The following is a 27,758-nucleotide window of genomic DNA, read 5'->3' as shown; positions in this document are numbered from 1 at the left end:
TCGTACAGTTCAGCAATTGCACCCCTTTGTGTTTACTCAAGTGAACTGAAAATTTAAGTCTATACAAAAACCTGCACACAGACGTTTAATAATAACTTTTTTCATAACAGCCAAAACTTGGAAGCAACCAAGATGTCCTTCAGTAAGTGAACAAATAAATAAACTGTGATATATCTAGACAATGGAATGTGGTCCAGAGCTAAAAAGAAATGAGTCATCAAGCCATGAAAAGACATGGAGGAATCCTAATATATACTACTAAGTGAAAGAAGCCGATCTGAAAAGGCTACATACTATTTGATTCCAACTTTATGATACTTTGGAAAAGACAAAACCATGAAGACAGTAAAAAAAATCCGTGGTTGCCGGGTGTCAGTAAGGAGGGAGGGGTGAATACATAGACAAGGCATGGATGATTAGCGATGTGAAACTGCTCTGTATGATACCATAATGGTGGATGCCGGTTATTATGTGTTTCTCAAAACCCACAAAATAGGGACTTCCCTGATGGAGGAGGTAAGGTCTCATATGCCTCATGGCCAAAAAACCACCAGCAACACTGTGACAAATTCAATAAAGATGAACTTTAAAAATGGTCCACATCCAAAAAAAAGCCCACAGAGTGTACACCACCAAAGTGAACCCTAATATAAACTTGGGGTGAATACGATGTGTCAATGTAGGTTCATCAATTCTCGCAACTAAACTCTGTGAGCTAAAATAAATCATGTCATATTAAGTTTATGACTTTAAAGCTCCTTAATAACCAGTCCACTCTGAAGGAGATCAGCCCTGGGATTTCTTTGGAAGGAATGATGCTAAAGCTGAAACTCCAGTACTTTGGCCACCTCATGCGAAGAGTTGACTCATTGGAAAAGACTCTGATGCTGGGAGGGGTTGGGGGCAGGAGGTCGATTCATGGGGTCGCAGAGTCGGACAGGACTGAGCGACCGGACTGAGCTGAACTGAACAAATTAATGTTTGTGTTCAGGGTTTTGAAGACTTGCTCTTACTGGATTCAGTCAGTTCAGTTGCTCAGTCATGTCCAACTCTTTGCGATCCCATGGACTGTAGCACACCAGGCCTCCCTGTCCATCACCAACTCCCGGAGTTCACCCAAACTCATGTTCCTTGAGTTGGTAATGCCATCTAACCATCTCATCCTCTGTCATCCCCTTCTCCTCCTGCCTTCAATCTTTCCCTGCATTGGGGTCTTTTCCAGTGAGTCAGTTTTTCGCATCAGGTAGCCAAAGTATTGGAGTTTCAGCTTTAGCATCAGTCCTTCCAATGAATATTCAGGGCTGATCTCCTTTGGGATGGACTGGTTGGATCTCCTTGCAGTCCAAGGGACTCTCAAGAGTCTTCTCCAACACCACAGTTCAAAAGCATCAATTCTTTGGTGCTCAGCTTTCTTTATAGTCCAACTTTCATATCCATACATGACTACTGGAAAAACCATAGCTTTGATTAGACAGACCTTTGTTAGCAAAGTAATGTCTCTGCTTTTTAATAAGCTGTTTAAGTTGGTCATAGCTTTTCTTCCAAGGAGCAAGTGTCTTTTAATTTCATAGCTGCAGTCACCATCTGCAGTGATTTTGGAGCCCAACAAAATAAAGTCAGGTACTGTTCCTACTGTTTCCCCATCTATTTGCCATGAAGTGATGGGACTAGATGCCATGATCTTAGTTTTCTGAATATTGAGTTTTAAGCCAACTTTTTCACTCTCCTCTTTCACTTTCACCAAGAGGCTTTTTACTTCCTCTTCACTTTCTGCCATGAGGGTGATGTCATCTGCCTATCTGAGTTTATTGATATTTCTCCTGGCAATCTTGATTCCAGCTTGTGCTTCATCCAGTCCAGCGTTTCTCATGATGTTCTCTGCATATAAGTTAAATAAGCAGGGTGACAATAAACAGCCTTGACATATTCCTCTCCCTAATCTTACTGGATTAGTATTCTGAAAAAGTCTTACACATGTTTTTTTGTTTGTTTGTTTAATAAAAGATACTAGCTGGGTTGTGGGGGAGGACTTGTAAAATATGGAAATTTACTCTGTAGGTTAGGGAAGCCTGTTCTAAGCTGCTGAAGGAGTTCTGGGCACAGCCACATTTTGGTAACCCTTTTGGGCTTGTGAACTAATTCATGGTGTCCAGTCTGTTTGTCTCATGGAGCCCATGGATCTATGCCCTTTGGAGAAGGTTACAGTCTCTCTGCAGATGAAATTGTCTTTAAAATTCTTCCTTATCCCCTGCCCATCACCAGTCAAGATGACTCCATGAAGGCTCTTTGGTAAAGGGAAACAGGATATGAATAAAAATTCTTTTTTGAATAATTGAAATGATCAGTGGAAAATATAGTACAATTTGATGCCTTTTGTGAAGGTTTTTGGGGACAGGACTGGTTTTGTATCCTACTATGTTGTGGATATTTTCGGCAGCTAATCTACTTGTTTAAATGATATTTTACTTAAATTTTTAAATTATATTTTATATTGCAAATACAGTTCTTTTCAACAAATCTGCAATTACTTGGTCTTTACCCAAAGTGAGCACTTATAAAAGCACATAATAAAGTCCCTCTATTCTACCAAATCACACTTTGTCATTCTCTGTCCCCTATGTCAATCAAAGGTTCATTTATTCTGCCTTTAGCTAACAGAAGCTTACAGGAGAGTGAAATTTTTGTCTTAGAAGAGGTGTCTGTGTCTTAGATCCTGTAACACTGAAACAGGTTTAAAGATCTATTTAAACCTATCATCACTTTATTTGTAGCATCACAAATTTGGAATAGAATTCAAGTATAAGTTTTAATTTGATGAGGGTATGTGTGTAGCAAAAAAAGGAATCAAGTCTTGGCATAACAGTTTTCTTCTTTTTCCTTTCCCTCAAATAGCAAGACTATTGAGAATTCATCTGAAGTTCCAAACCGATATCCCATAGCAGCACTTAAATAATGTCTGTACACCATTTCCAGTTAGAACCAGTCTGTAACACAACGCACTTTATATTATAAAATACGAGTTACTTTCGTGATTTTAATTTTTTGTGTCAATTAACGTCGCTATGGAGACAGTCTCTTGCTTATAACGACTTCTGTCTTCACACATTTAAGCAAAATCCAAAAGTGGATTTAAAGATTCGAGGTTGCTTGCTTTATTTATTTATTTGCACTTACTTATCCAATTTCAGGACATCTCTAAGTATGCATAGTCATTACTTTAGCAGTGAATTCCAGTTTCCTATAACTTCAAGTTTTGTTTTTTTTTTTAACATTTCTGCCTAAAAGAAATCCTGATTAAAAGATCACTTCCAGTGTTGCTTTTTTTTCTTCGAGGGAGTCGGGGAGGGAGGGGTAGTGGTGTTTGCTTTCTGTTAGAAGAGAGAAACAGTGCTTTCCGCTTTGACTCCAAGCATCAACTTCATCTTCGGGCAAATCAGGATTCTGGGATTTGCGCACTCCGGCGTGGTGAGGTTTTTCGGTCCTCGCGGGCTGCCGTAGTCACGGAAAGCAATGATTGGCTGAGTCCGAAAAGCGCCGCCGCCTCGGCGATTTCAGTTTCGGTTTCGCCCGGTGGGTCGGCGGAGGCCGGGCTTGTGGGGTCCCCGGAGTAGGGGTTCGGATCCCGGCCGCGAGGTGAGCTGCACGGCCGCGCGGGCCATCCGAGGCCTCAGTGTTCCCTCGCCCCGGGTAGAGTTCGGGAGCGGCAGCCCCGGGCCGGGCCGGGAGCGAGCGCGCACTCCGGGGCCAGCGGGTGGCGGGTCCGCGCGAGGTGCGGCGCTCAGGCTCGGTCCTCGGCGCCTGCCGTTGCCGGGAGATCGGGGATCGGTGGCGCCGGGATTCCCGATCCCGACCCCGAGAAGCCCTCCCCGAGGACCGCCTCGATCGCGCAGGGAGGAACGGCACTGGCCGGGCTTCACCAAGCCGGCTCCCGAGACCGCTCCTGGTGACTGAGATTCCGCAGGCAGTCCCGACCTGCGCCTGGGGATTCGGCGGGAAGGTGGTACGCGGGGCCAGGCTTCTCCCGGAATTGCCTGGCCTCCGCTGCGTCGGCGTAGCTGCGCCTGACCCCCGGGAATTAAAGGCTGCGCTAGCCTACCTTCCGGAGTTGTCAGATTGGGGATGCCCACGGCTGCATGGTGTTAAGTCTTATCGCGGCGGCATTCGTGTTGCAGGGATGTGCGCGCGTGGTCAGCGTGTATTACCGTGTCTGGAAGTGGGATGATGCAGATAATATTGAGAGCGATTTGTTCTGTTCTTTCCCCACCCATTATTAGAGAAAAAAATGTAAATACAGAAGAGTTTACTGAGGAAAATAATGTTCACGACACTACAGTCTCAGAATTTTATGCTTGTGTGGGCTGGTTTGTACTTGAGCTAAGGCTGTACCCATTGTATCACTTAACCGTATATTTAGTTTTTCATTTTCACTTAGAAATCATTCCTAATTATCATTTCTAATTTTGTTTCTTCTTTTTATTGGCTGCCTAAACCATCGTTTTGTAGGTCCTGTAGTGGATTTTTGCTTCATTTTAATGTTCCAAACAATACTTTGATAAACCTTTCTTTAAAAAAATATTTAAGTTGATTGCATGCGTGCTTAGTCGCTAGGTCGAGTCAGACCCTTTGCGAACCCCTGCCCCTCGTTCCTTGGGGTTTTCCAGGCAAGAATACTGGAGTGGGTTGCCATTTTCTTCTCTTGGACTAATTCTGAGACGTGAAGTTATTAAAATAGATACTGTGATCCTTCATACACATGGCCAAATTGTTTGCCAAAAAAGTTTTAGTGGTTTCCATCATTTTGACTGTGCCTTTTTCGCCAAAAGTAATTCTTTTTTAGGATATCAACCAGCAAGGTTGAGCCTCTTTGGATTTGTGTGTGTGTGATAGTGATATGTGACGATTCCCCTTGCTTGATTTTGTGCACGTCAGAGGATGTTAGTATGTGTCTATGTGTATTGTTGGAGTTACTGCATCGGCCTTGACCTGGATGATGCCTTAAATGATAGTCTGTCTTAAGTGATCTTCTGGCATAACTCCCTTATTTTGTAAATGAGGAACCCCCCGGGCCTGGAGAGGTGGAAAGGTGAATAATCCAAGCACACTGCTAATTAAGTAGCAGAGCTGGGATTAGAACTCAGGTTTCCCACATCCCAAGTGTGTAGTCTTTACACATGCGGTCTCTCACTGCGCAATGACATACTCAGGATTAGAATTTAAAGATACTTATGCCCCTTGGATTACTTGGTTGTTTTATTTACTTCTTTTTATTGTAGTTGATTTACAGTATTGTGTTAGTTTCAGTTGTACAGCAAAGTAATTCGGCTATATACATGTATGTATGTAATAGGTGTATATCTATCATATAAGTGTCACATTTTACATGTATGTATATATTTCCATGTTCTACTGTTTTAGAATTGTGCCACATAACAGAGATTGTAATCCTGAATGATCTGTAGCACTGAAAAATGGGAAAAGTGACTGTTTTCGTGGCCAGGACTAGAAATTCATTATTTAGAGTCGCTGTCCCGTCAAGGTTTTTTTGACGGTCGTTTTCAGATTCTTTATATGTTGGAATAAAATATCTAATAAGTTACGATTTATGCTCTGACACATGGTTAATACCTCGCTGTTGGTTTTCATCTGTTAGCCCTTGAAGATGTTCTGAGACTTGTGGGAATGGCAGTCCATTCCCGTATTCCTGCCCGGGAAATCCCATGCGCAGGGAAGCCTGAGGGACTGCAATCCGTGGGGTTGCCAAAGAGCTGGACACGACTTAGCGACTAGGGCAACAAGGACAACTCTCCACACAGAGGCAGGGGCTGGCTGTGCTAGACACCCCAGGATGGAGCCTGAAAGTTGGGCCCTTTCCCTAGCCAATAAAATTCCAGGTATTCACAAAGCCAATCAGTATGTTGCAAATACACCCCTTTTTTTTCTTTTTTTCTGGCGAGAGGCGCTCCGGGTGTGCAGAGGGCCAAGTCAGCTTGGCCCCTAGGAGAGCAGGGAGGAAGGTAGCCCCTTGTGGGTGGGAAGGAGGGGTTGGTTTGAAGCCTTCAGAGAGGGTCATGTATCCCCTGTCTCGAAAGGGAAATCCATGGAGCTGTTTTTCACCGTGTCTCATGCCCCCCCGACACTCACGTATTAGTCTACAGCTGTGTTTCCTTGGGTTGTAGTACTAGGTTTCATTGCAGTTTTTCCTTTTCAATCTTTTTTCCACCCTAAACTGTAAATGGGTGAAAGTTTACAGTGAACATTGCCACGAAACAAGGAGTTGGATGTCTTTGCTCAATGGCATAACTCAGTCATATTAAATATATATATATTTTTCCATCTGACCATTTTTCTATATCTCCACAGGCTAAGTTATAATCCTTTGTCACTTTAGGTATCCATCCTACCCCCAACCCAGTGCTGTGTGTGTTAGTTGCTCAGTCGTGTCCAGCTCTTTGTGACCCCATGGACTGTAACCTGCTAGGTTCCTCCGTCCATGAAATTCTCCAGGCAAGAATACTGGAGTAGGTTGCCATTCCCTTCTCCAGGGGATCATCCCAACCCAGGGATCAAACCCAGATTCTTTGTCTTCTGAGCCACCATGGAAGGCCCCGCCCCTCCCCTGTGTTGCTACTCTCCAAACAGACCTCGCACTGTCTCCGGCCATTCCCCAGGTTTAACAAGAGAATCTTGACTTATTCAGAAGGGCAGCTGTACCTCTGAAAGTGTCCCGGCCTTAGGATCAAGCCTTAGCTCTGCCCACCACCTCCCAGGGTTACTCTGTGAACTGCTCAGGAATCTCACGTGGCCTGGCCCCTAGTGGGATGAATATAGTTTGGTTCTTCATCCTGCTTCCCATTCTTCTACCTGAAAAATCCTCTGCCAGGGCAGTCAGCAGATGTTCTCATACCAGACCTCTCAGGAGCTTCTGCTGGGAAATATACTGCTTTTGATTTAATAGCCATTTATGAGAGTAGGTCGTTTAAAACAAGCCTGAGTAGGAGTCGGGAGGGAGAGGAGGCCTAGAGGGTGATTACAGCTTTAATTTTGAACAGAAATTTTATCAAGGTGACCCTGAAGCAAGGAAGCCTTTTTCCTCTTACGTGTTTATGGTTCAAGAGGCTTTTTTCTTCCTTCAGAAACAGAACTGTTCCTTCTGCCTTATCCAATTTAAAAGATGAAAACTTAAAATTACGTGAGCCAAGTCATGGGAAAAATTGTGGTGTCGAGACCAATTTACTCACACAAAATGGATTTATGGGCGAGTCGTTAAGTAACCAAGAGTACCACGGAAGCCTAATGAAGATGAATGTAAAAGATACACTTTCCTAAAGTGATGGATAAAATGTATTTGAAGCAACCATCCTCTTTACAAAGAACTTTAAAAAAAAATTTTTTTTAAGAGATTTAGCACAAAATTGATGTTCTGGGGAGTAAATGAGTACTAGTCTCTTCTTTCATATGACTGCCCGTCTTTTGAGGGAGAAAAGACTCATTAAAAAAAAAAAAGTATATGAAAGAGAATAAATAATGACAGGTAACCAAATGGGGAGAGGAAATGGCAACCCACTCCAGTATTCTTGCCTGGGAAATCCCATGGGCAGAGGAGCCTGGTGGGCTACAGTCCACCGGGTCACAAAAGAGTTGGACACGACTTAGCGAGTAGACAACAGCCACCAGATGGTAAACTGTGATGCCAGGACTCAGTGAGAGGGCCTGTCTGCAATCTGTAGTCGATCAGATCTCTGCTTCAACGCTTCCCAGGGTCCCCATTGCTGACACAAGTATTTCCCATGCTGCCCAGTTTAGAAGAGTCCCCTAGGTTTTGGCAAAGATTCCTGGGTCGCGCCCCAGCACTACTGAGTCAGGATATCCACACGATGTGGGTGGTCCACGTGTGGCCCTGACCTGCAGGCTCAGGGTGACAGCCTGACTTGCCCTGCTCCTGCCTTGGTGGCCCTGCTCCCGTCTGCAGCTGCTTCTTGTCCTCCAGGCGTAGGGGAGCATTTTCCCTTCAAACTCAGACACTGTCCAATGCCTTTGCTCAGATTTCTCTCCTTTTAGGCTGGTGAACTCCTTTTACTCCATACTCAGCTCAGGTTCACCCCTAGGAATCTTTGATCTGCCAGGCCTGGGCTAAATGAGTCTTCTCTATGTGCCGTTCCCTGCATAATTTTATCCAAATACGACTTTGAAAAGCTTCTCCAGTACTTCCCAGGTGGTCCAGCAGTTAAGACTCTGGGCTCCCTATGCAGGGGGCTGGGATTCGATCCCAGGTCAGGGAACTAAATTCCATATACTGCAACTAAAGATCCCACATGCCACAGCTAAGACCCAGAGTAACCAAATAAATACATAAATAAAAAGAAATATTAAAAAAAACCAGAAACCCTCCTTTTGCATGCTTCTGCCCCCTTTGGAGTGTCAACTCTTACTGGTGTCATGTCCCCAGTTGGTGCTGCATGAAGATCTGAAGTGTTGAATGCCTTCAGATCAGTGATCAGTGTTAATTGGGGTAAAGATGAGGCTTAATGACAGAGGTGTGATCTTTGGTGAACTTAGAAGAAGAATGTATCTGTGCTTTTTTAAAAGGCAAGGAAAGACAGTAACACTTTAAAAATAACTAATATCAGTTGGGCAAACTATCAGTCTAGGTTAAAATTTATCTTTAACTTTTTTTTTTTAAAGAAGTGAAAAATTTTATTTGAGTCAAATTTGAGGATCATCTCAGAAAGCAATGAGAACTTTCTCTATTGACTTTCAACTTCAGACAAGGTAGTTAATAGCCGATTCTCACGTCAGACTGCATCTTAGTGAGGTTTTTAATAGAAAGTGAACAGCTAGTTTTCTCTCAATATTGTAGATGAAGAAGCTGGCATAATGGGACTTAGTATCTGACAGGAAATGAGCTTAAGACTCAATGAGTGAGTCTCTCTGGGGCCTTCAGCCTCTCAGCCACAGAACAATGCATGTTCCATAGAGAAATAAGGCACTTTATAGATAAATGGAAAGATTTATTTCTTTTTACTAAACTCACTAAAGGTACTGAATCTGCTACAGTATTTATTTGTAATTTTTTTTCTTGGGCTCAAAACAGCATAAATAACTTTGTTATGTGGCCTGAGTCATGAATGAATAGTGATTGTCCTGAATAGTGATTGAAATGTCAGTTATCTGTTGAGCCTGTGTAGCTAAAAAAATAAACTGGCAATTCAATGGAAAAGGTAAGATTTACTGAGCAAAATAATTAGTTGATCACATTTAAAAAATCCTTCACCCTTCATGGGGTGGAATGGATGATGGATGGACCAAGTACCAGCCCCAAATTCAAGAATAGTTTTTGAAATTTGTATTTTACTTAATTTGATATTTTTTTTCCTTGGTTAAAGAAAATTATTTTACTTCGGTTACAATAACTTTTTGCTCACGCTCTTAAACAAGAGGGTTTCCCTGGTAGCTCAGCTGGTAAGGAATCTGCTTGCAGTGCAGGAGATGTTGATTCCAGGGTCAGGAAGATCCCCTGGAGAAGGAATAGGCTACCCACTCCAGTATTCTTGGACTTTCCTGGTGGCTCAGATGGTAAAGAATCTGCCTGCAATGTGGGAGACTGGGTTCAATCCTGGGTTGGGAAGATTCCCCTGGAGGAGGACATGGCAACCCACTCCAGTATTCTTGCCTGGAGAACCCCCAGAGACAGAGGAGCCTGGCGGGCTACCATCCATGAGGTTGCAAAGAGTCAGACACGACTGAGAACTAAGCAAAATCACTTTGTGCTTATGCTCTTAAACAAGAGTTTAAGTTCTTCTAGATTCTAAAATCTGTAAGGTGAGAGCCTGTGTGTACATTTTTTGAATTCTCTTGCAGAGTGTGTCCATGCACATAATTGCTAAACAAGGAAGAGTCAATAAAATCTAGCATTCTAGCTTGTCCAGACTGCTGCTGAGTCTATATAGATTCATGCTGAGAAAACCTCAGTGATCTTCAGCCTGAATTCAGATCATTTGAGTGGAGAGACTTGGAGTGAAATAAGTAGTGCTATTAATGGAAGAATGGTTAATGAAAAGTTTTGATTGAAAACACCAAACCCAACGGAAGTTCTTGAGGCAAGCCCTTCACGTATTGTACCCACGCTTTTTTCAGTGTGATGCTATATGGCTACTGAATACAAGTGATATTGAATATGACTGAAACAGAAAAATCAATTTCCCGAGTTTTGCTTAAGTCACTGCAGCTTTGTTATATTTGTTTACCGAAGTATTTTGAAAGCAAGAACTTGTAAAACAGGATGAATTCTGAAAGGCGCGATGGGTAGCTGTGTATGTCTGTGATTGATTTGGGTGTATAATGCTGTTTCCCTACTTCAGACCCCTGTTATACTTGATTTGTAAGATTTTTTTCTGTCATAGCGAGTTTATTTGCTATAATAGAATAAATAAAAATCTTTGGCTACATTAGCAGGTTTCAGGAGGCAACATAAAGATGTGGTTAAGACATGGGCTGGCCGTCTACTTACTGGCTATGTGACCTTGGACAGGCTGTTTGGCCCTTTCTGTCTCTAGTCATCTGTAAAATGAGGTTAAAACAACACCTACCTCTGAGCGCTAAGTGGATTAATACATGGGAAGTGCTTACATAAGTGCCGACCTGTAGTACATTCAAATATTAGCTTTCAATTATGATTATAATTCTCTCTAGAGATACTGTTTTGACATCAGTTGCTGTAAATACTGTATAAACAGTGGCTTTAAAACATGACTGATTCAAACTTGGACGTTGATTTTGCCACATTTGGGGCACTTTGTTTCATCTTGCTAGGCCTTTATTTTCATCAGCAAAATGGGGATTTTAAAACCTTCCCAGGGTTCTTGTGAAGATGAGATTTGATAGGTTCCAAAGGATCTTAGCAGAGCACCCAGCAAAAAACAAGCGTTGGGTGAGTGGTGGTCGTGTTGGGAATGGGTACATTGACTGTGCAGGGAACGGTGGTGACAAGTGATTAGGAACAGGGACTCTGGAAACCCGGGGCTCTTCTGTGATGAGGCTGTGGATGAGGCTTCGCTGAGGATCTGGCTTCTGGGAGGTACTGGAACCTGGTTAGCTGTCTTGTTACGGGCATGGTGGCAGAGTAAAGTTGATTCTGCACTTGTGGTCTGTCGACACTTGATTCCCTGTAAATACCCTAAGGGCTTCCTGGGTCTTTTTGCTGACTAACTTCTGGCATTACCTTCATTGCTCCTTATTAGATTTCTGATCACGATTGTTAAAATGAGTCTGCGGAAGCAAACACCCAGCGACTTCCTGAAGCAAATCATCGGGCGACCAGTTGTGGTGAAATTAAATTCGGGAGTGGATTATCGAGGTAAGATATCCATGCTTCATCCTTACTGGTGTTTGCTAAAGAAGTAACAAAGTACCCAGTAGACCAAAAAAGCCTTGGTTGTCAACAGATTTTACGCCCACTTCTTTTCCTACCCCCAAGACAGTTCATTTTAGAGAGAGAACTGACCACAGAGCCCGTGTCTGTGATTTCTGGCCCGATCTGGGGCTCCGGTCTCCGCTTTGGGATTGGTGTGCCTGCCTCCCTGGTGATGGCCAGGCTTGAGTGACTGGATTCTGAAGAACTCCTTGGCCCAGTCACATTTGTTTGTGTGGAAGTAGCCAAGAGTGGCAAGCAGCTATTTAGGCAGTATCGTTTTAAAGCGTGAACTTCCCACTCACATAATGTGTGAGGTGTCCAAACCCATCTTTTTGTTCTTGTAGAGAATGAAGTGCCCTTTTTAAGAGGCTGTGACACTACTGAAACTAACTTTGTGGAAGAAAGGTATCCAGTTTTACTTTCTGAAGTAACTAAATGCCTAATCTTCCAAAATTCAGATATGTTAAATTACTGGGAATATTTCACAATTGTAGATAGCTAATTCATTAGCAGAGTTTTAAAGCCTTTTCTTGATCACTCTTCTGAATAATGATCCTAGTCTCTTGAGATTTTTCTACTTTTCACACATGCAAACTTAATTTTATTGAGAGATTACTATGGGTCCAGTGTGCATGAATCACTTTGATTTTTATCTTGTCATCACGTAAATCCTTTTGAGATCTCTTGATTATCCCTGCCTAGTAAGGGAGGAGCCAGGGCTCAGACTCAAGTTCGACTCAAAAGCCTTGTTAAGAAGTACTCTGCTGTCTGTGTATTAGTGTCTGGACATTAATAACATACCTCCAGTGTAATTTGATTTTTGTAGTGGCATTAGAGGCTTTGTACTGAATGGTGGTGGTTTAGTCACTAAGTTGTATCTGACTCTTGGGACCCTATGGACTGTAGCCCTCCAGGCTCTGTCCGTGGGACTCTCCAGGCAAGAATACTGGAGTGAGTTGCCATTTCCTTCTTCAGGAGATCTTCCTGACCCAGGGAGCAAACCTGTGTCCCCTGCATTGGTAGGCAGGTTCTTTACCCTGATCCACCAGGGAAGCCTGTACATAGAAGAAGGCTAAATCTCCCCAAATTCTGCCATCCAGAGATAATCAGCCTTACCCACTTGGATCTTGTCTCCATATAAGCACAATTTTACGTAAGTGGGATCAGTTGTATGTGCATTCTGTGTGGTTTTTTTTTTTTTTTAACATTAGAAAAATGCCTTCAGTTCTCTCATGATATAGACTGTTGAATGGCTGCAGAGGAGTGCCATGAGTGTTTGGACCACGGTTTTATTTTTGTGGGCTAGGGCTAGGGTCTCAGAGTCAGAGAGGGCACCAACTGGCCCCTATCAGGGCAGATGGTTTATTCTTGTCTATGTTCTCCTCAATTCTTGGGTTAGCCTTGCTTTCGACTTTTCCATTCTAGCTGGCCACAAGTAACAACTCATTTCATATATATTTCTTTGATTAGTAAGTTACAGCAACCTTTCATGTGGGTAGTAACTGTAATTTTTCTCCTTTTATGAATGTCTGGCCATGGCTTCTATATATTAAAAGAAAATGTATACTCTTGAGGGCATCCTGTAAAGAATGTGGTTAAATAAAAATACTGGGGGGAAAAAGCCAGCTCTCTGTATCAGTTTCCCTTCAATCTTGTATTTAAAATACAGGAGAGAATCATGTTTCCAACCTCTAGGAACCTTTTTCTTAAAAAGAAAAAATAACCCTTTGCCTTGAGAATATTTTTATGAGAAGGGAAGATTTTATTTTAAATGCTTTTGATTAATTTTCAAACATTTACGTAGCTTGTCTCAGAAGTTTCTTGCTCACTTATGACTGTGGTTTAGATATACAGCAGGAAAGAAACCATAAAGTTGTAGCTTCGGCTTTCTTCTGATAGGAAGTAATTATTAACTATTCACAGTCCATGCTGATGCTTTGCAAGTTTGCAGCCTGTAGGAGGGTTTCTTAGCTTACTGTCTTGGGCTCTTATCACAGACACACAGTTTTGAAAAGAAACTTTTTGTTGAGAGGATAATGGGGGCAAAGGCAGAGAGTGAGGAGCATATTAATGAAGTTGAGACTAAATGGAGCTGTCGACTTGGTTAATCGAATCAAATTTGTAGTATTTGTTTCTACTTAAATTGTCTTTCTGGAAAATGCTACTTGAAATTAGAAACTCAGAGTCAGTGGTTTACATATCTTGCTGCTGCTACTGCTAAGTCGCGTCAGTCGTGTCCGACTGTGCGACCCCATAGACGGCAGCCCACTAGCCCACCAGGCTCCCCCGTCCCTGGGATTCTTCAGGCAAGAACCCTGGAGTGGGTTGCCATTTCCTTCTCCAATGCATAAAAGTGAAAGTGAAGTCACTCGGTCGTGTCCCACTCTTTGCGACCCCATGGACTGCAGCCTACCAGGCTCCTCCGTCCATGGGATTTTTCTAGGCAACAGTACTGGAGTGAGTTGCCATTTAAATGAAGGATCATCAGATCAAATCTTGCAAAATTGATGCCATGTTAACATAATTGAAAAGATTCCTTTGAACAATTTCCTAAAAAGCTGGGATGTTTTTGGCAGTTTTTCTGTATTTGTCTGGATTGAGAAAGATTCTGCGTGGAGCGACACGGAGAGGAATGTGCTGTGAAGCGGCGTGGTGCCTGTGTGCTCACGTCGCGCTGCACTGGGAGTCCCAGCTTGAAGATGTTCTCTCAGGACACCTGTTGTCTCCTCTTCTCCATTATTTTAACACGTTGTGGAGACTTCTTTTAACCCTGCACGAGATGTTGTGACAGACGAGATAAACCGGCCCAACCCGTGTTTCCCTTAGTGGCTGAAGTCAGAAATGACATGCCAGGGGACGCAAGGAGGCGTGGCTTGCGCTCAGGTGTTCGTGCCTAACTGCCTGTCAAAGAATGGGATCTTACTTGGAATATTCTTTCTATGTTGCTTTTGTGAAGGTTTTGAAAGTTTGCCATTGTTGCCCCGCATCCATCGAGGAAGGCACCAGCTCCTTGTTTTTCCTGCCAGCCGTTGTGGGTATGCGACGGCCTTCTTGCTGTACGGGCCTTAGCATCCATTCAGACCGACAGGGAGCAAAGACTTTTTGTGCCTCCCTCTACTGAGTTGCATTTACAGTGTGAACTTTTATATTAAGCATGTAAGAACTAATGAATGAAGAGATTGTCAGCTCTCAGGTATACCCTGTAATTTTCAACTCTTTTGCTTTGTGTGTCTTCTCTTTGAATCCGTCTGCAGGGGTCCTGGCGTGCCTGGATGGCTACATGAATATAGCCTTGGAGCAGACAGAGGAGTATGTAAATGGACAGCTGAAGAATAAGTACGGGGATGCATTTATCCGAGGAAACAATGGTAACAGCCCTTCACTCTGCAGTTATATAGCATCCACAATAGGCCTCTTTGTTTATAATCAGATCACCAGCAGGTTTTCTGGATAATTCGGTTTTAGTTTTGCTTTGTTGGTTTTTAAATTCTAATTTCCTCTCAAGTCTTCGCTGTGGCCTTTTTTTCTTTTAGATGCTTCATGGCATTTTGGAACTAGAAGTTCTCTTCTTCCCTCGCTTTGCTTGCCGAGGGCCTTGGTTCACTGGTGCTCAGCTCTGTTCTCGGATACAATGTGTTATATTCCCCCCACGACGTCTCTCACCTGGCAGTTGGAACTCTGGCTCTGAGAATAGCTGCTATTTCCCTGCTCCCTTTGGTTTGCATCATTTGACAGTTAACTTGTCCTGTTTCTCTGTTAAGCTTGGAAATGCTTTTCTTGTGGGAGATTTGTATCCCTTAGTTTGGCAAAGATGACAGAAGAGGAAATATGGCTCTGAAGGTACTCAAGGGAAGGCATCAAAACTGTGGGGATTTATCCTCTGACCCATCCCTGCTTTTTGGTCTCATCTCCCAAATGGAGTTCTGCGACTCTTGATTTCTGTTTTTTTATTATTGTGCATCCTCCAGTTCTGGATAAGTTCTTCCACCTCCTTACAATTGGTTCTCTTTGCTGTGAACTAAACATCCTGACTTTTATGGTAGATATTCTATCTCCTGTCTATACAGTACCATATAGCTTCACATTATGTCTTCATTTTATTTAAAAATTTGTTGTTAAAGTGGTTGACTTACAGTATTGTGTTTCTGGTGTACTACAAAGTGATTCAGTTATATACACACACACACACACATACACACACACACATATATATATAACTGAATGTGTATATATTATTTTCAGATGTTTTTCCATTATAGTTTATAAAATTGAATAGAATTCCCTGTCCTCTGCAGTAGAACCTTGTGGTTTATCTGCATTTGTTGTTGATCAGTGGCTCAGTTGTCTTTTTTGCGACTTCATGGACTGCGGCACACCAGGCTTCCCTGTCCTTCACCATCTCCTGGAGTTTGCTTAAACTCATGTCCATTGAGTTGGTGATGCTGTCTAGTCATCTCGTCCTCTGCTTCCCCCTTCTCCTTTTGCCTTCAATCTTTCCCAGCATCAGGATCTTTTCCAATGACTCAGCTCTTCACATCAGGTGGCCAGAGTTTTGGAGCTTCAGCTTCAGTATCAGTCCTTCCAGTGAATATTCAGGGTTGATTTCCTTTAGAATTGATTGGTTTGATCTCCTTGCAGTCCAAGGGACTCTCAAGAGTCTCCTCCAACACCACAGTTCAAAAGCATCATGGTGCTCAGCCTTCTTTATGGTCCAACCATTCATGACTACTGGAAAACCATCGCTTTGACTATACAGACCTTTATACAAATAAAAACTATATGTAGAGATACCTACATAAGGATAAAACTATGTATCTCTATATAGTTTTTATCTGTGTATAGTAGTTTATATCTGCTATTCCTAAACCCCTAATTTATCTGTTCCCACTTCCTCTGTGGTAATCATGAGCTTGTTTTCGGCATCTGTGAGTCTGCTTCTGTCTGTAAGTAAGTTCATTTGTATCATTTTTTAAGATTCCACATGCAAGCGATACCACATGATATTTCTTTTTCTCTGTCTGACTTACTTCGCTTAGTGTGATAATTTCTGGGTCCATGCATGTTGCTGCAAGTGGCATTCTTTTGTTCTTTTTTATGGCTGAGTAATATTCCATTGTATAATATTCCATGCACTCTTCTTTATCCATCTGTCTGTCATCTATCAGTGGGCACTTAACGTTGCTTTTATGTCTTGACTCTTGTAAATAGTTTTGCTATGAACATTTGGGTCACATAGTATCTTTATATCCCTTTTTAGTTCTTCCAGTGTGAAGAAGAATAGGCCTCCTATCTTTAATATTGTTTTTGTTTGACTCATTTCACTCACGGAGAAATGTTAATGATCTTTCCTCATCTCAAGACAGCTGATAACAGCAGTCAGCTGTGGGTTCTGTGAGAGGTGATAAGGTGGATCCTGTCACATAACACTCTGCATCTCAAACTTGGCCAGTTTCCTTGGGGTGTTTCCACTGTCCTTCTGACGCTTTCCTTTATATAACCTTTTCCATGGGGTAGACTCCATAATTCACATCGTAGGCTCTTAAAGAGGATCCTGGCCTACTTGATTAACCTGTACCATATCCTTTGATCAAGATATCTGTTAACATTCACTTTGTACAAAGCTGTCAGAATCGGGGTAGGCATGGGGGTGGAAGAGGTGGTAACCCCTGGTGGAAACTTGCCTCCCGAGAGCCAGTCGTCCAGTGCGGTCTGGTTCTGGAGTGCCACACATACCCTGAAGAGTTTGTGTGGGTGGTCATGAGAAGACTAGCTGAGTAAGACTTTGGATAACACCAAAGGTTGACCCTTTACAGGGAACTCAGAAGAAGGACTTTGGTGTCTTTAACAAAAACTTAAAACTCCTCAGCTGTTGTTTACCCTGATGTAATTTTTAAAAAGTAAACAGGAAGTTTGGTGATTATATTGAAGAGATGGATGAAACTAACTGTTTTTAGTCTGAAGTCTGGCCTGGTAGATTTACTAATATGCTTTGACTATAAGCATAATTATTATACCTGCAATTTATAAACCGTTCTAAGATTCCAGAAACTTGCACATACATTTTATTTTATCCCCTTGTTCATGATTTGCAAGTCTAGCCAGACGTATGGCTAAGACCAGAACACAGTCCTCTGAGACATCAAACCCAGGTCTCAAATCATAAAATTAGCCTTACAGTAGTTCTAGAACTTATTGTGTGGTTTGAAGATTACTTTGAAATTTGCAAAGGTATCAGGCTGAAGTCTGTGCGCCGTTAAAACTGGCTGTTATGAGACTTAAGAGCAGTTTTTTTCAGTTTGTTCATTTTTTTCTTTTCAGTGTTGTATATAAGTACACAGAAGAGGAGGATGTGAAGACACCAAGACACAGTACTTTTCATACCGAGATATATTTTTTATCAAGTTTTTTGTTTCTTGTGTCATATAATTTTTCCTATTTTGTAATAGTTGGTGATTTTCCACTGACACATAATTGAGATAAACGTGTAAAATTGTGGATTTAATTGTAAAGAGTTCTTTCATATTTAAGTTGCAGTCATTTTTTTCCCTTTTACCTCTATGTCAGTGTGCAGAAAGCAAAAAGATTTTTTTTTTTTTTAAGTGGAAAGAAAATTTTTTCTCCCTACTTGGAGGTTTTCAAGCAATGCCATTTGATCTGACTGCTTTGCTTGTGGGACTGACCGAAATGATGGACATGAGGCTAATTAAAACACTGTAGAGATGACCTTCTCGTGTCCTCTCATGTTTTCCGTGCAGGGGGCTCGAGGGAAGGTGTGCCACCAGGCGTCCGGTTTCAGGTCTGAGGCTGCATAGTTTCCCCAAGACCAGATGCTCAGCCTCTGGCTCCACCACCTTGATTAGGAGATAGAATGGGGGGTCTCATAGTGGCCCTTCCACGAAAGGAGTGGGGCGGTTCTGAGGGTTGCAGCCTACCAGGTAGGTGGAAGCACTCCTTTGACGCCAAGCCTGTGCACAGTCATTTTGCATCTTTTGGATGCGGTTCACCGGGTGGGTTTTCTTGCTCCCTTTTCGGAAGCTGGACATCCACACCGTCCTCTCATTTGGGGAACGTGGCGGGGAGGAGCCAGTCCTGTGCAATCTGACCTGTCATTTGCATGAAAGGGAGGCCTGGAGTTTAAACTCATTTCAGGTTCCAGTTGCTCCACTGTGAGGGGCAGAATTTCTCGGAGCCCTTGCTTAGGGAGGGGCTCCTGGGAAGCCTTTCTCTCCAGCTCCAGCCAAGTACCTCGTCCGGGAGCAGAGCTCGCTCAAGCAACCATGTCACTTGGCACAGGGCCGCTCCTCTTCATGTGGCTCCCGCGGAGAGGGTTTCCCACTCTATTCATGTGGTTCCCTCAACCCTGCTGTATTCCCTGAACCGTTTAGGCTGGCTCTCAGAACAACAAATATATCTGGGCCCTGCGGCTGAAGGGACCCGAGACAATGGTGTGGCTGTCATGTTGGTCTTCCTCCTGCAGCCGTCTGCCTTCTGAGCTGCAGGCCTGTGCCAGGAGCCCCCTGGGAAGTTGCACCTGTTTCTTGGCTGAAGGATGCGGTGGCAGGATGAGGAAGGAGAGGAGAGAAGAGTCTGGAGAGGCATGTGTGATGTTTTGTCTGGTTTTAGCTTCAAGATCACAGAGTAATTGGAAACAATTATTTTTTAATTAATAACCCCGGGAAAGCGAACAGCAACGTATCACAAGGTCTTACTGTGTGCACACCAAAAATAAAACCATGCTTCAATAATTTATCACTCCCTGACAGGGGCTTGAAAAGGGTTCGGTCTCTAAGTACAAATCACCAATTTGCTCCTTTATAAATGACGTCGTCTAAGGGGAAAATGAATGTCCCTCCAAGTGGAGCACATGTGTTCTCATTTGTTTTGTAGAAGATGGGGCTGCCAGGTTCCCTCACCCCTTCATGCGCTCACATCAGCTGCTTCTAAAAGCAATTTTGTTGTTATTGCCTGCCAGTCTGTAGCATCCTGTTTTTACTAGCTTCTTACCTGACCTCCCTTTTGGTATTATGTCTTTATTTCCCCCTTGCCATCTCTCTCTGTTCTAATAGCTCTATGGTGGAGTACTGTTTTCAACCATGGAACTACTTTTAATCAAGATCAACTTTGGGAAATGCTGCCGTTTTTATGGTAATAAAGGACTGTATTATTCACTTGTACCAATGCAAGTTGTCCCCTGTGTATACCTTCATATCGTAGAACTGTGAAACAAAGTGTAAATGCTAAAATTACTTTTTTCTTGACTGTGGTCTCCTAGAGGTCAGTGAATGATTTCCAGTTACATTGTGGCAAAGACATTTGTTCTGGGTTGAAGAATTTTTCACTTGAGCAAATACATTTTTCCCTGTCTCTCCAGCAACCAGCTCTTTATCTTGGGTTGTGACACTAGTGTTTAGTGAGGAACAGAAAATTGTGCTTGACTTTTTTTTTTTTTTTTTTTAAGACTTTCTGACTTCATGTTCTGTTTTGGTCTTGTGAGCTGTTCTTCGGCTAATCTTCCAACAAGTTGAATTGATTCTTACTTCAAAACTGTTTATCCCCAAACAGAGCTGTTGACAAGTACAAATACAGATGGCAGGCATGTGCTGCGATCTCCACGTTCACGTCTCAGCATTCAGGAAGGGAATGCTTATTGAGATGCTTTGCATCTTCAGCCTTTTTATGCAGGGCGATGTGGAGTGCTTGCTGGGAGAGCTTCATTATGTGACAAATAGTCGACGTTGAGGGACTTGTGTGAGGTCTGAGAATGCGGCAGTGATGACTTGCTGTGTGTGGTTTGTCACCGTGAGGGCCGTAACAGTCTGTAAGAATAGAAGCGGCCTCTGAGGGGAAACACCGTCCTTGATAATCACACTGACTCACGAGTGACCTCAGTGCAGCATTCCAGGCCACAGGGCCAGTCTGTCCTGTTACTGTGGGCGGCCGCTGACCTTTGTCCTCAGGAAATGATCCTCAAAGTATGGGCCAGCTCTCCTATTCAGAGGCAAACCCCAGCTCATTCTGTGGCCAGGACCGTTCTCCACTGCATTAACCCATCTCTCCACTAAAATAAATTGTTGGGAAAAGGAAGACAAACTACAGGCTTTGCCTCCCGTGGCCTTGTTTCTGGAGCCCCTGCACTCCACAGCCTGTCTCTGACTGCCTTTACTAAGACAGCCCCAGTCATCGCTGAGCCGGACTCTCTGAGAGCTAATAGCCTTGAGGGACTTCCCTGGTGGTCCAGTGGTGAAGAATTCACCCTCCAGTGCAGGGGACGTGGGTTCAATCCCTGGGCACGTGGGTTCAATCCCTGGGCACAGAACTAGGATCTCACACGCCACAGGGCAACAAAGCCTGCAAGCTGCAATGAAAGATCCTGTGTGCTGAAACTAAGTCCTGACACAGCTATAGATAAATAAGTAAATATTTTTTAAAAGTTGGAGTTAGGCTTAACCTCCAGGGTCTGAATATCCGGCAGCTAGTTTTATTCCAGTTTGTGCAAGGTCACGGCAGTGCACCCAGGCGTGTCTCTAAACTGAGCAGCTTCAACTCCCCCATTGGAGGCCAGTTAGCCGCAGTGGGGGTGAGACTGCAGAAGTGGGTGGGCAAGCAGGGCACAGGCCAAGGGTTGGGATGCTGGCTGTGACCCCCTCTCTCAGCCTGATTCCCTCGTTTAGGAGATGGGAGAAGGAGCCAGGCAGTGGGTTAGGAGGAGGTGGTAGAAGTCACGTGTATTGAATGGTAAGTGTGAGCTGGCACTGTGCTAGGCCCTGTGGGCATAGTGAAGTATCAATAAATGTGACCTTGTTCATGCTCTCCATACTAAGTTTGTAGGTTATGTTTATGGGAGAAAAATGGCACTCTCCTTTCTTTTAATTGAACCAGGTGTTTGAGAATTCTTTTAAAATCTGAGCACTTAAGATGGATTTGATCATCTCAACTATATGTTCATATCTTGAATTCCAGATAACCTCAGGACTAGATAATTTTGAAATCTGATTATCTCCATCTGTTCATCCTGTTTCCTCACAGGCCCATATGGTTCAAATTCCCATCTTCATACTCTCTCTTTTTTTTTTTTTTTCATCTAGCGAAAGCCAGATTTTCAGTTTTGAGTCATCTGTCTCACTGAAAGATTGTCTCTTCTTAGTAGTAATTTGGGAGTTATAGCAGATAGAAGGTGGACATATTCTAGGATCTTCATAAAATCATAAAACATTGGTGCGTTTGGAATAGACTAGTTTTCAAGGTCTTGTTTACAAAATTGTCAAATCCATATGGACTCCATTTATTCCAAGTTTTATAATGGAGTGGATGCCCGTGGGTTTGGCAAAATATTCTGCCAATAATTTGGATTAAAGAAGAGGCCAGTTGGTGAAAAGTTTACATGAAATAATTTTAGAGAGACGGCTTTACTACCATTATGTGCATCCAACATTCCAAATCACTATTCAGTGTTTACTGAAGTCCTGCTGAACTTGTAATAATGAAAAAAATAAAAAATTGTAATCAGCTGGCTGAGTGGATAGTGCTAGGATACTGGACAACATTTTTTTTTTTTTTCCAGGCAGTGTGTCAATCATAAACCCTCAAATTCCAGTGGTTTGAAACAAATGATTTCCACTCATGCTGTGCAGCCACAGGGGCTCGCAGGTGAGACTCCGCTCGTGAGGTCACCTGGGGGCCCAGGCATAGGATGCACACTTTATGTTTCTGCCACCTCAACATGACTCAAGGCTTGGTGCCCTGGGGGAAGAGTGGATAGCATCATGCCTGGCTCTTAAATGCTTCTGCTTGGGAGTCACACGTCACTCCCACTCCTATCTCATTAGTCAAAGCAAGTTATGTGACCACGGTTTGCCTTACTTTTTCAGGAAAGTGTAATCATGGACCTTGAAGAGGAAGCTATCAGAAATACTGGTGAACAGTGTTAATATTACCACAGTATGGGTATTAGGGTTCTCCAGAGAAACAGCCAGTAGGGTATGTGTGTGTGCGCATGCCGGTCTGTCCATCTATGGGAGAGTGGGGGGCTTTTATTTTAAAGAACTGGCTCACAGAATTGTGGAGGCTGGCAAGCCCAAAATGTACAGGGTTGGCTGATGAAGACCTGGGGGAAGAATTGTAATTTGAATCCAAAGGCAGTCTCCAGTGGAATTTTTCCTCCTGGGTAGGTCAGTTTTTTCCTAATGAAGTTTTCAACTGATGGCATGAAATCCAGCCACATTATTGGAGAGTAATTTTGCCTTACTCGAAATCTGCTGATTTAAATGTTAATCTCATCTTTCAAATACCCTTGCAGAAGCATCTAGAATGTTTGACCAAAAACCTCAGTACTGTGGCATAGCCAAGTTGTCTCATAGAATTAGCCTTCACAGTATGTTAAACTGTATTTTTTTGCATTATGAATTTTTCTTACAGAAAGGAAGTAGATCAAATTCAAAACTGCAAAGTTTCCGATTTTTATTGCATTGACAAAAAGCACTTCTTCTTTAAGATACATTGAGTGACCTGTGTTCCTGATGCCTCCACCACTTCTTCATGAGACTCCAAAGGAAAATGGTGATTGCTCTGTAGTTTCCCAAGCTGGGGCTGGATAGATTGCTTTGCAGGATTCCTTACAAATTCCCAATTATTATATTTCTAGATTTAAGAGAAAAAGCAGAAAATAAAATCTTTTCCATAGAGCAGATCTGCATGATTCCAAGCCAGACAAATAGGTATTCTGTCCATATATTGTGGAGCGGCGTGGATCTTTTAGTATATACATCGCAGCCATGCTCTGTGTCAGCTATGTCTCAGAGGCACAGGGTGTATTTCATCTAAAGCTAGCCTCATCACTTTTCAGACATCAGGTTTGTATGGCTCTCACTTTCAGTGGGGCTTCCCTGGTGGCGCTCACGTGCCTGCCAATTTAGGAGACCTAAGACACGCCAGTTTGATCCCTGGTCAGGAAGATCCCCTGGAGAGGGGCGTGGCAACCCACTCCAGTATTCTTGCCTGGAGAATCCCATGGGCAGAGGAGCCTGGCAGGCTACAGTCCATAGGGCTGTAAAGAGTCAGACACGCCTGAAGCAACTGAGCACACACACACTTTCAGTATACTTGAGACCCTCTGAGGTATCCGTATTCTGAGAAAGGGAACGTGCTGCCTACTTGTTAAAGACGTCCCGTTAGGAGGACCTAATCTTTGAATTGGGCCAAGTCTGCCTCACATCCTCTCCTGAGTCCCTCTGGCATAAGCACAGATGCAAAGATTTCTGGGATCATTTCCTCTCCTGTAGGATTACACTTCTGCCTTGATTTCCCTTTGTGGTCACTGAACAAGGCAGTGCCCTTTCCCAGATGCCGAAGCCTGAAGCAAAGAAGTTCTGTGACTTGCCCGGGTGACTCGGGGCGTGGCTGCAACCAGAATAACCGTTCCCACTGCTATTTGATCAGGCTCTTAACTGCTGAGCTCCATTGACTCCTCCGTTGATTATGCCTTTAATCAATAAATCAATGTTCTCCTCCACTCATCCTCCCAGTAGCTGCAGGAAGAAGGTCCCAAGGTGTGCACACAGACTGCTGTCCTCTGCGTTCAAAGATGCTGCTGCTGACAGTGATTTGTTGGCGCTGTGCTTGAGTGTGACAGGAGAGATCAATAGGCGGCCGGCAGCCCTTTACACCCCAGCTGAGGTACAAGCTGCCCTTTGGCTGTGTCTGCAGCCGCTGCATCTTGAGTTTTTTGAGATGACTGTCTCTTAGAATTTGTTTTCCCCACCCAAGTCTCCCGAATCCTAATTACTACATGACAGGCTGTTTTCCCAGCAGACCTTCACTGCTTCTTCATGTTAGAAGCAGCAGCTTCAAACCCAGTGAGTGCAGGAGAGAGGTGGAGACGGGCTGTGTGTGAGTCAGGCTCTGCAGCGCTTTCCTGGCCCAACTCTGGCTGCACCCATTGTCCTTGGTCACAGGCCCGGGTGCTCAGATGTCTAATAAAGACTGACGTGTCTGGTGCCGTGCCCCTCCTAGAGGAAGACTTACCATGCCACTCGCCCGCCCGCCTCTGCATCCCCCCACCCCCACAGCGTGTGCTCGGGGTTCCCCTACCCCCACTCCTTGAAGCAGGGCCACCCCCCTGAAACCGCTACACCCAACCCTAAGCACACATGGGGCTCAAAATCCAACCAGGTCAGGTTGTGTTTCCTGTTAGATACATTGTATTAGAAAAGTTTTACTTATGAGGACTCTGGCTCTTCTCCTTAACCATCTCCTTTCATTATATAACATCAAAAAAATTTTTTAAACCTTTTCATCAAAACTGATCATTGTGAGAACTGTGAGAAAAAAATACAGAGTGTCAAGATATTAATATCTTAATATATCTTAATATTATCCAACTCTTAATATTCTCGTTATTGTCATTCATTTGCCTTTAGCCCGCCAGCTTCCTCTGTCCATGGAAGAGGAAGACGAGTTCAGGCAAGAAGACGAGTGGGTAACCATTCCCTTCTCCAGGGGAATCTTCCTGACCCAGGGATCGAACCCAGGTCTCCTGCATTGCAGGCAAATTGTTTACCGCCTGAGCTGCCACAGAAGCCCTTAACGGACTAAAACCTTCCCCAAACTAAGGCCTTCTCTCCTTGCACCATCTCTTCTCTTGTGTGTTGTGGGAGAGACCAGCCTTTAGACACTACAATTCCTGTCCCCAACACCACCCCTCCCAACTTATGCAGACTTCATTTCTCTCGAAGTTGCCCTTCCTCTCTGGGGGGAGGAGATAGTTAGGGAGTTTGGGATGGACAAGTACACACCTCCACGGTGCATACGCGTGTTTACAATGGATAGCCAATAGGGACCTACTGTGCAGGACATGGAGCTCTGCTCCGTGTTATGTGGCAGCCTGGATTGGGAGGGGAGTTTGGGGGAGAATGGATACATGTATATGTTTGGCTGAGTCTCTTTGCTGTTCGCCTGAAACTATCACAACACTGTTAATCAGCTATACCCCAACACAAAATAAAAAGTTAAAAGCAATTTTTTTTTTTTTTAAGTTGCCCTTCTTTTGAATGTCATGTCAATTTCTGATGATTGGAACAAGCTAACCCTTCCTTGAGTTTTGTGTGTGGGGGTGGAGGAGATGTGCCAAAGTCACATGGGTCCTAAAGGAATTTAACAAAACATGGAGAAAGAAGTTCCTCTCTGGAGTGTCTGCATGCATGAGAGACATGTCACTCCAGTTTAGAAGGAAAACATGAGGAGACTAGATGGATTTTAGAGCCATTGTTGACTGGAGGCTCCTGACAGGTAGGGTTGTGTTTGGCTTTGTATTTCCAGTGCCTGGCATTTGGGCTTTCCTGGTGGCTCAGACAGTAAAGAATCTGCCTGCAATGCAGGAGACCTGAGTTTGACCCCTGGGTCGGGGAGCTCCCCTGGAGAAGGGAATGCCAACTCACTCCAGTAAACTTGCCTGGAGAATTCCAGGGACAGAGGAGCCTTGTGGGCTACAGTCCATGAAGTTGCAAAGAGCTGGATATGACTGAGCGACTGACACTTCTTTTCCTTTCCAGTGCCTGAAAGGCGTCTGGCTCTTCAATGTTCATTTGCTGTCTCCCTGATGATGAGTAACCACACAGAAACACTGTCCTGATGCTCTTAAATAATTCACCTGGGTCATTGGCAAGCATTTTTGCTTCCAGATAGACCTGCTCTTATTCTCAGCATCAGACACATTATTATTACTAGAAAGTTTGAAAACATGGCAAGGAGGAAGGTTACAGTGCCGTGGGACCCTGACTTTCTAACATCTGCTGACAGTTTATCTCACTACAAGGAGGCCACCTGACACATTTTTGGCTTGCCCGGCTGACAGTTTCGAAGCTTAGAAATAGCAGACAAGCCAAGGAGGGTTGATACTGGTCTCAGAGGAGGAAATACTCACCTACAGAGAAGGGATGGGAATTGAGGAAAGTGACTTTGTCTCCCTGGCACGTGTGCCACTGGCTAAAATAAACAGGAATACGGTCAGACACGCGTCCCAGCCTTTAGGAAGGCAGATACCCAGAAGTTCAGAGAAAGCATCATCTTGTGGGAAGAGACTTCAGAAGATTAGAAACACATGTAAAATTCCTTCCTGTGCAGAAACTCTGAAGAGGAGGTGAAGAGTTGGCCTTCAGACCTCCGCGTGGTAAGGATGCCAATAGCAGCTGACGTCACGTTGATCACTGGTCTAAGCTCCTCAGGACAATCCCAAGAGATAGGAGTTATTCTTCCTTTTGCAAACAAGGAAGTTGCATCACAAAGAGGGACTCACTTGGCATTACCCAGCTAGTAAGTGGCAGGGGTTGGATTTCCACCCAGGAGTTCATTTTCAAAGACCCTAAACCACCCTGTGAATATGTCAAGAAGGCCAAACCCCACATAAATGGAGGCTTTTCTGAATATAAACAACCCAGGAATGGGCCACTTGTTAATGGGTTGCTACCAAGGGGGCGAGAAGATCAGGTTGCTTAGGTCTCATTCAATTTTCTTCATTCTTTAAGAAAAAAACAGTCTCCAAGCTGAAAACATTCCCAGGAGAGAAACAGAATCCTCCAAAATTCTATAGCTTGTCCAACGTAACTCACTGAATTACATCCCCTGCGCAACTCGCTGAGCCCTTGAGGAAATGTCGTTAAGAGCCCTTGAGATCCAGGAAAATGAGAGGCGGAAAAAAGGAAGAAAAAGTTAGGAAAACAACAGACCCATGACTTGAGGTCAGAACCTTGAAATACTCAAAAGAACTTTAAAAAGAGTTGGGAAAAAACGGGGTGGTTTCTAGAAAGCAGGTTTGGTTCCCTTGAAGACGTGTCAAGATCATGTCCTGTTTCAGTGGGTGTGGTTTTGAGACGGTGCTCTAGGGGAAGGTCATTGTCTCACCACCGCCCTTGTCACCAAAGTCATCCAGCCAGGTGCTGGCTCGAGCACTCAGCTTACAGCGCTGCGTGTCATCCTCAGAACCAGCCGTCCATGGCATAACCGTTGTCTCTCTCTCTTTCCTTAGTATATATTTTACTGACATGTAGTTGTTTTGTTGTAGTTCAGCCACTCAGTTATATCTGACTCTGCAACCCCATGGACTGCAGCATTCCAGGCTTCATAGTGTGATAATGTCTACTACACACAAATCTACTCAGTTATATGTATGTATATATATACACACACACGTATATACACTTATTCACATTTTTTCCTATTCTTTTCTATTATAGGTTATTATTCAGGTATAACCTAGATCAAATGCTTTATGATTATACAGTGGAAGTGAGAAATAGATTTAAGGAACTAGATCTGATAGACAGAGTGCCTGATGAACTATGGACGGAAGTTTGTG

General features: G+C 43.6%; 1 protein-coding gene across 1 annotated transcript; it reads left to right on the top strand.

The window, feature by feature from the left end:
• The first annotated feature begins 3,553 nt into the window (after nucleotides 1–3,553).
• LSM6 (LSM6 homolog, U6 small nuclear RNA and mRNA degradation associated) lies at nucleotides 3,554–18,133 on the top strand. Its single transcript, XM_004017216.5, has 4 exons — nucleotides 3,554–3,633; nucleotides 11,238–11,353; nucleotides 14,665–14,778; nucleotides 17,729–18,133. Exons 2-4 carry the CDS (start codon nucleotides 11,260–11,262, stop codon nucleotides 17,761–17,763), a joined length of 243 nt encoding a protein of 80 aa, XP_004017265.1. The 5' UTR covers nucleotides 3,554–3,633; nucleotides 11,238–11,259; the 3' UTR covers nucleotides 17,764–18,133.
• The last annotated feature ends 9,625 nt before the right edge of the window (nucleotides 18,134–27,758 follow it).

This window comes from Ovis aries, chromosome 17 (assembly GCF_016772045.2).
Source record: "Ovis aries strain OAR_USU_Benz2616 breed Rambouillet chromosome 17, ARS-UI_Ramb_v3.0, whole genome shotgun sequence".
NCBI classification, from domain to species: domain Eukaryota; kingdom Metazoa; phylum Chordata; class Mammalia; order Artiodactyla; family Bovidae; genus Ovis; species Ovis aries.
This window is presented reverse-complemented; position numbering and strand designations above follow the sequence as displayed.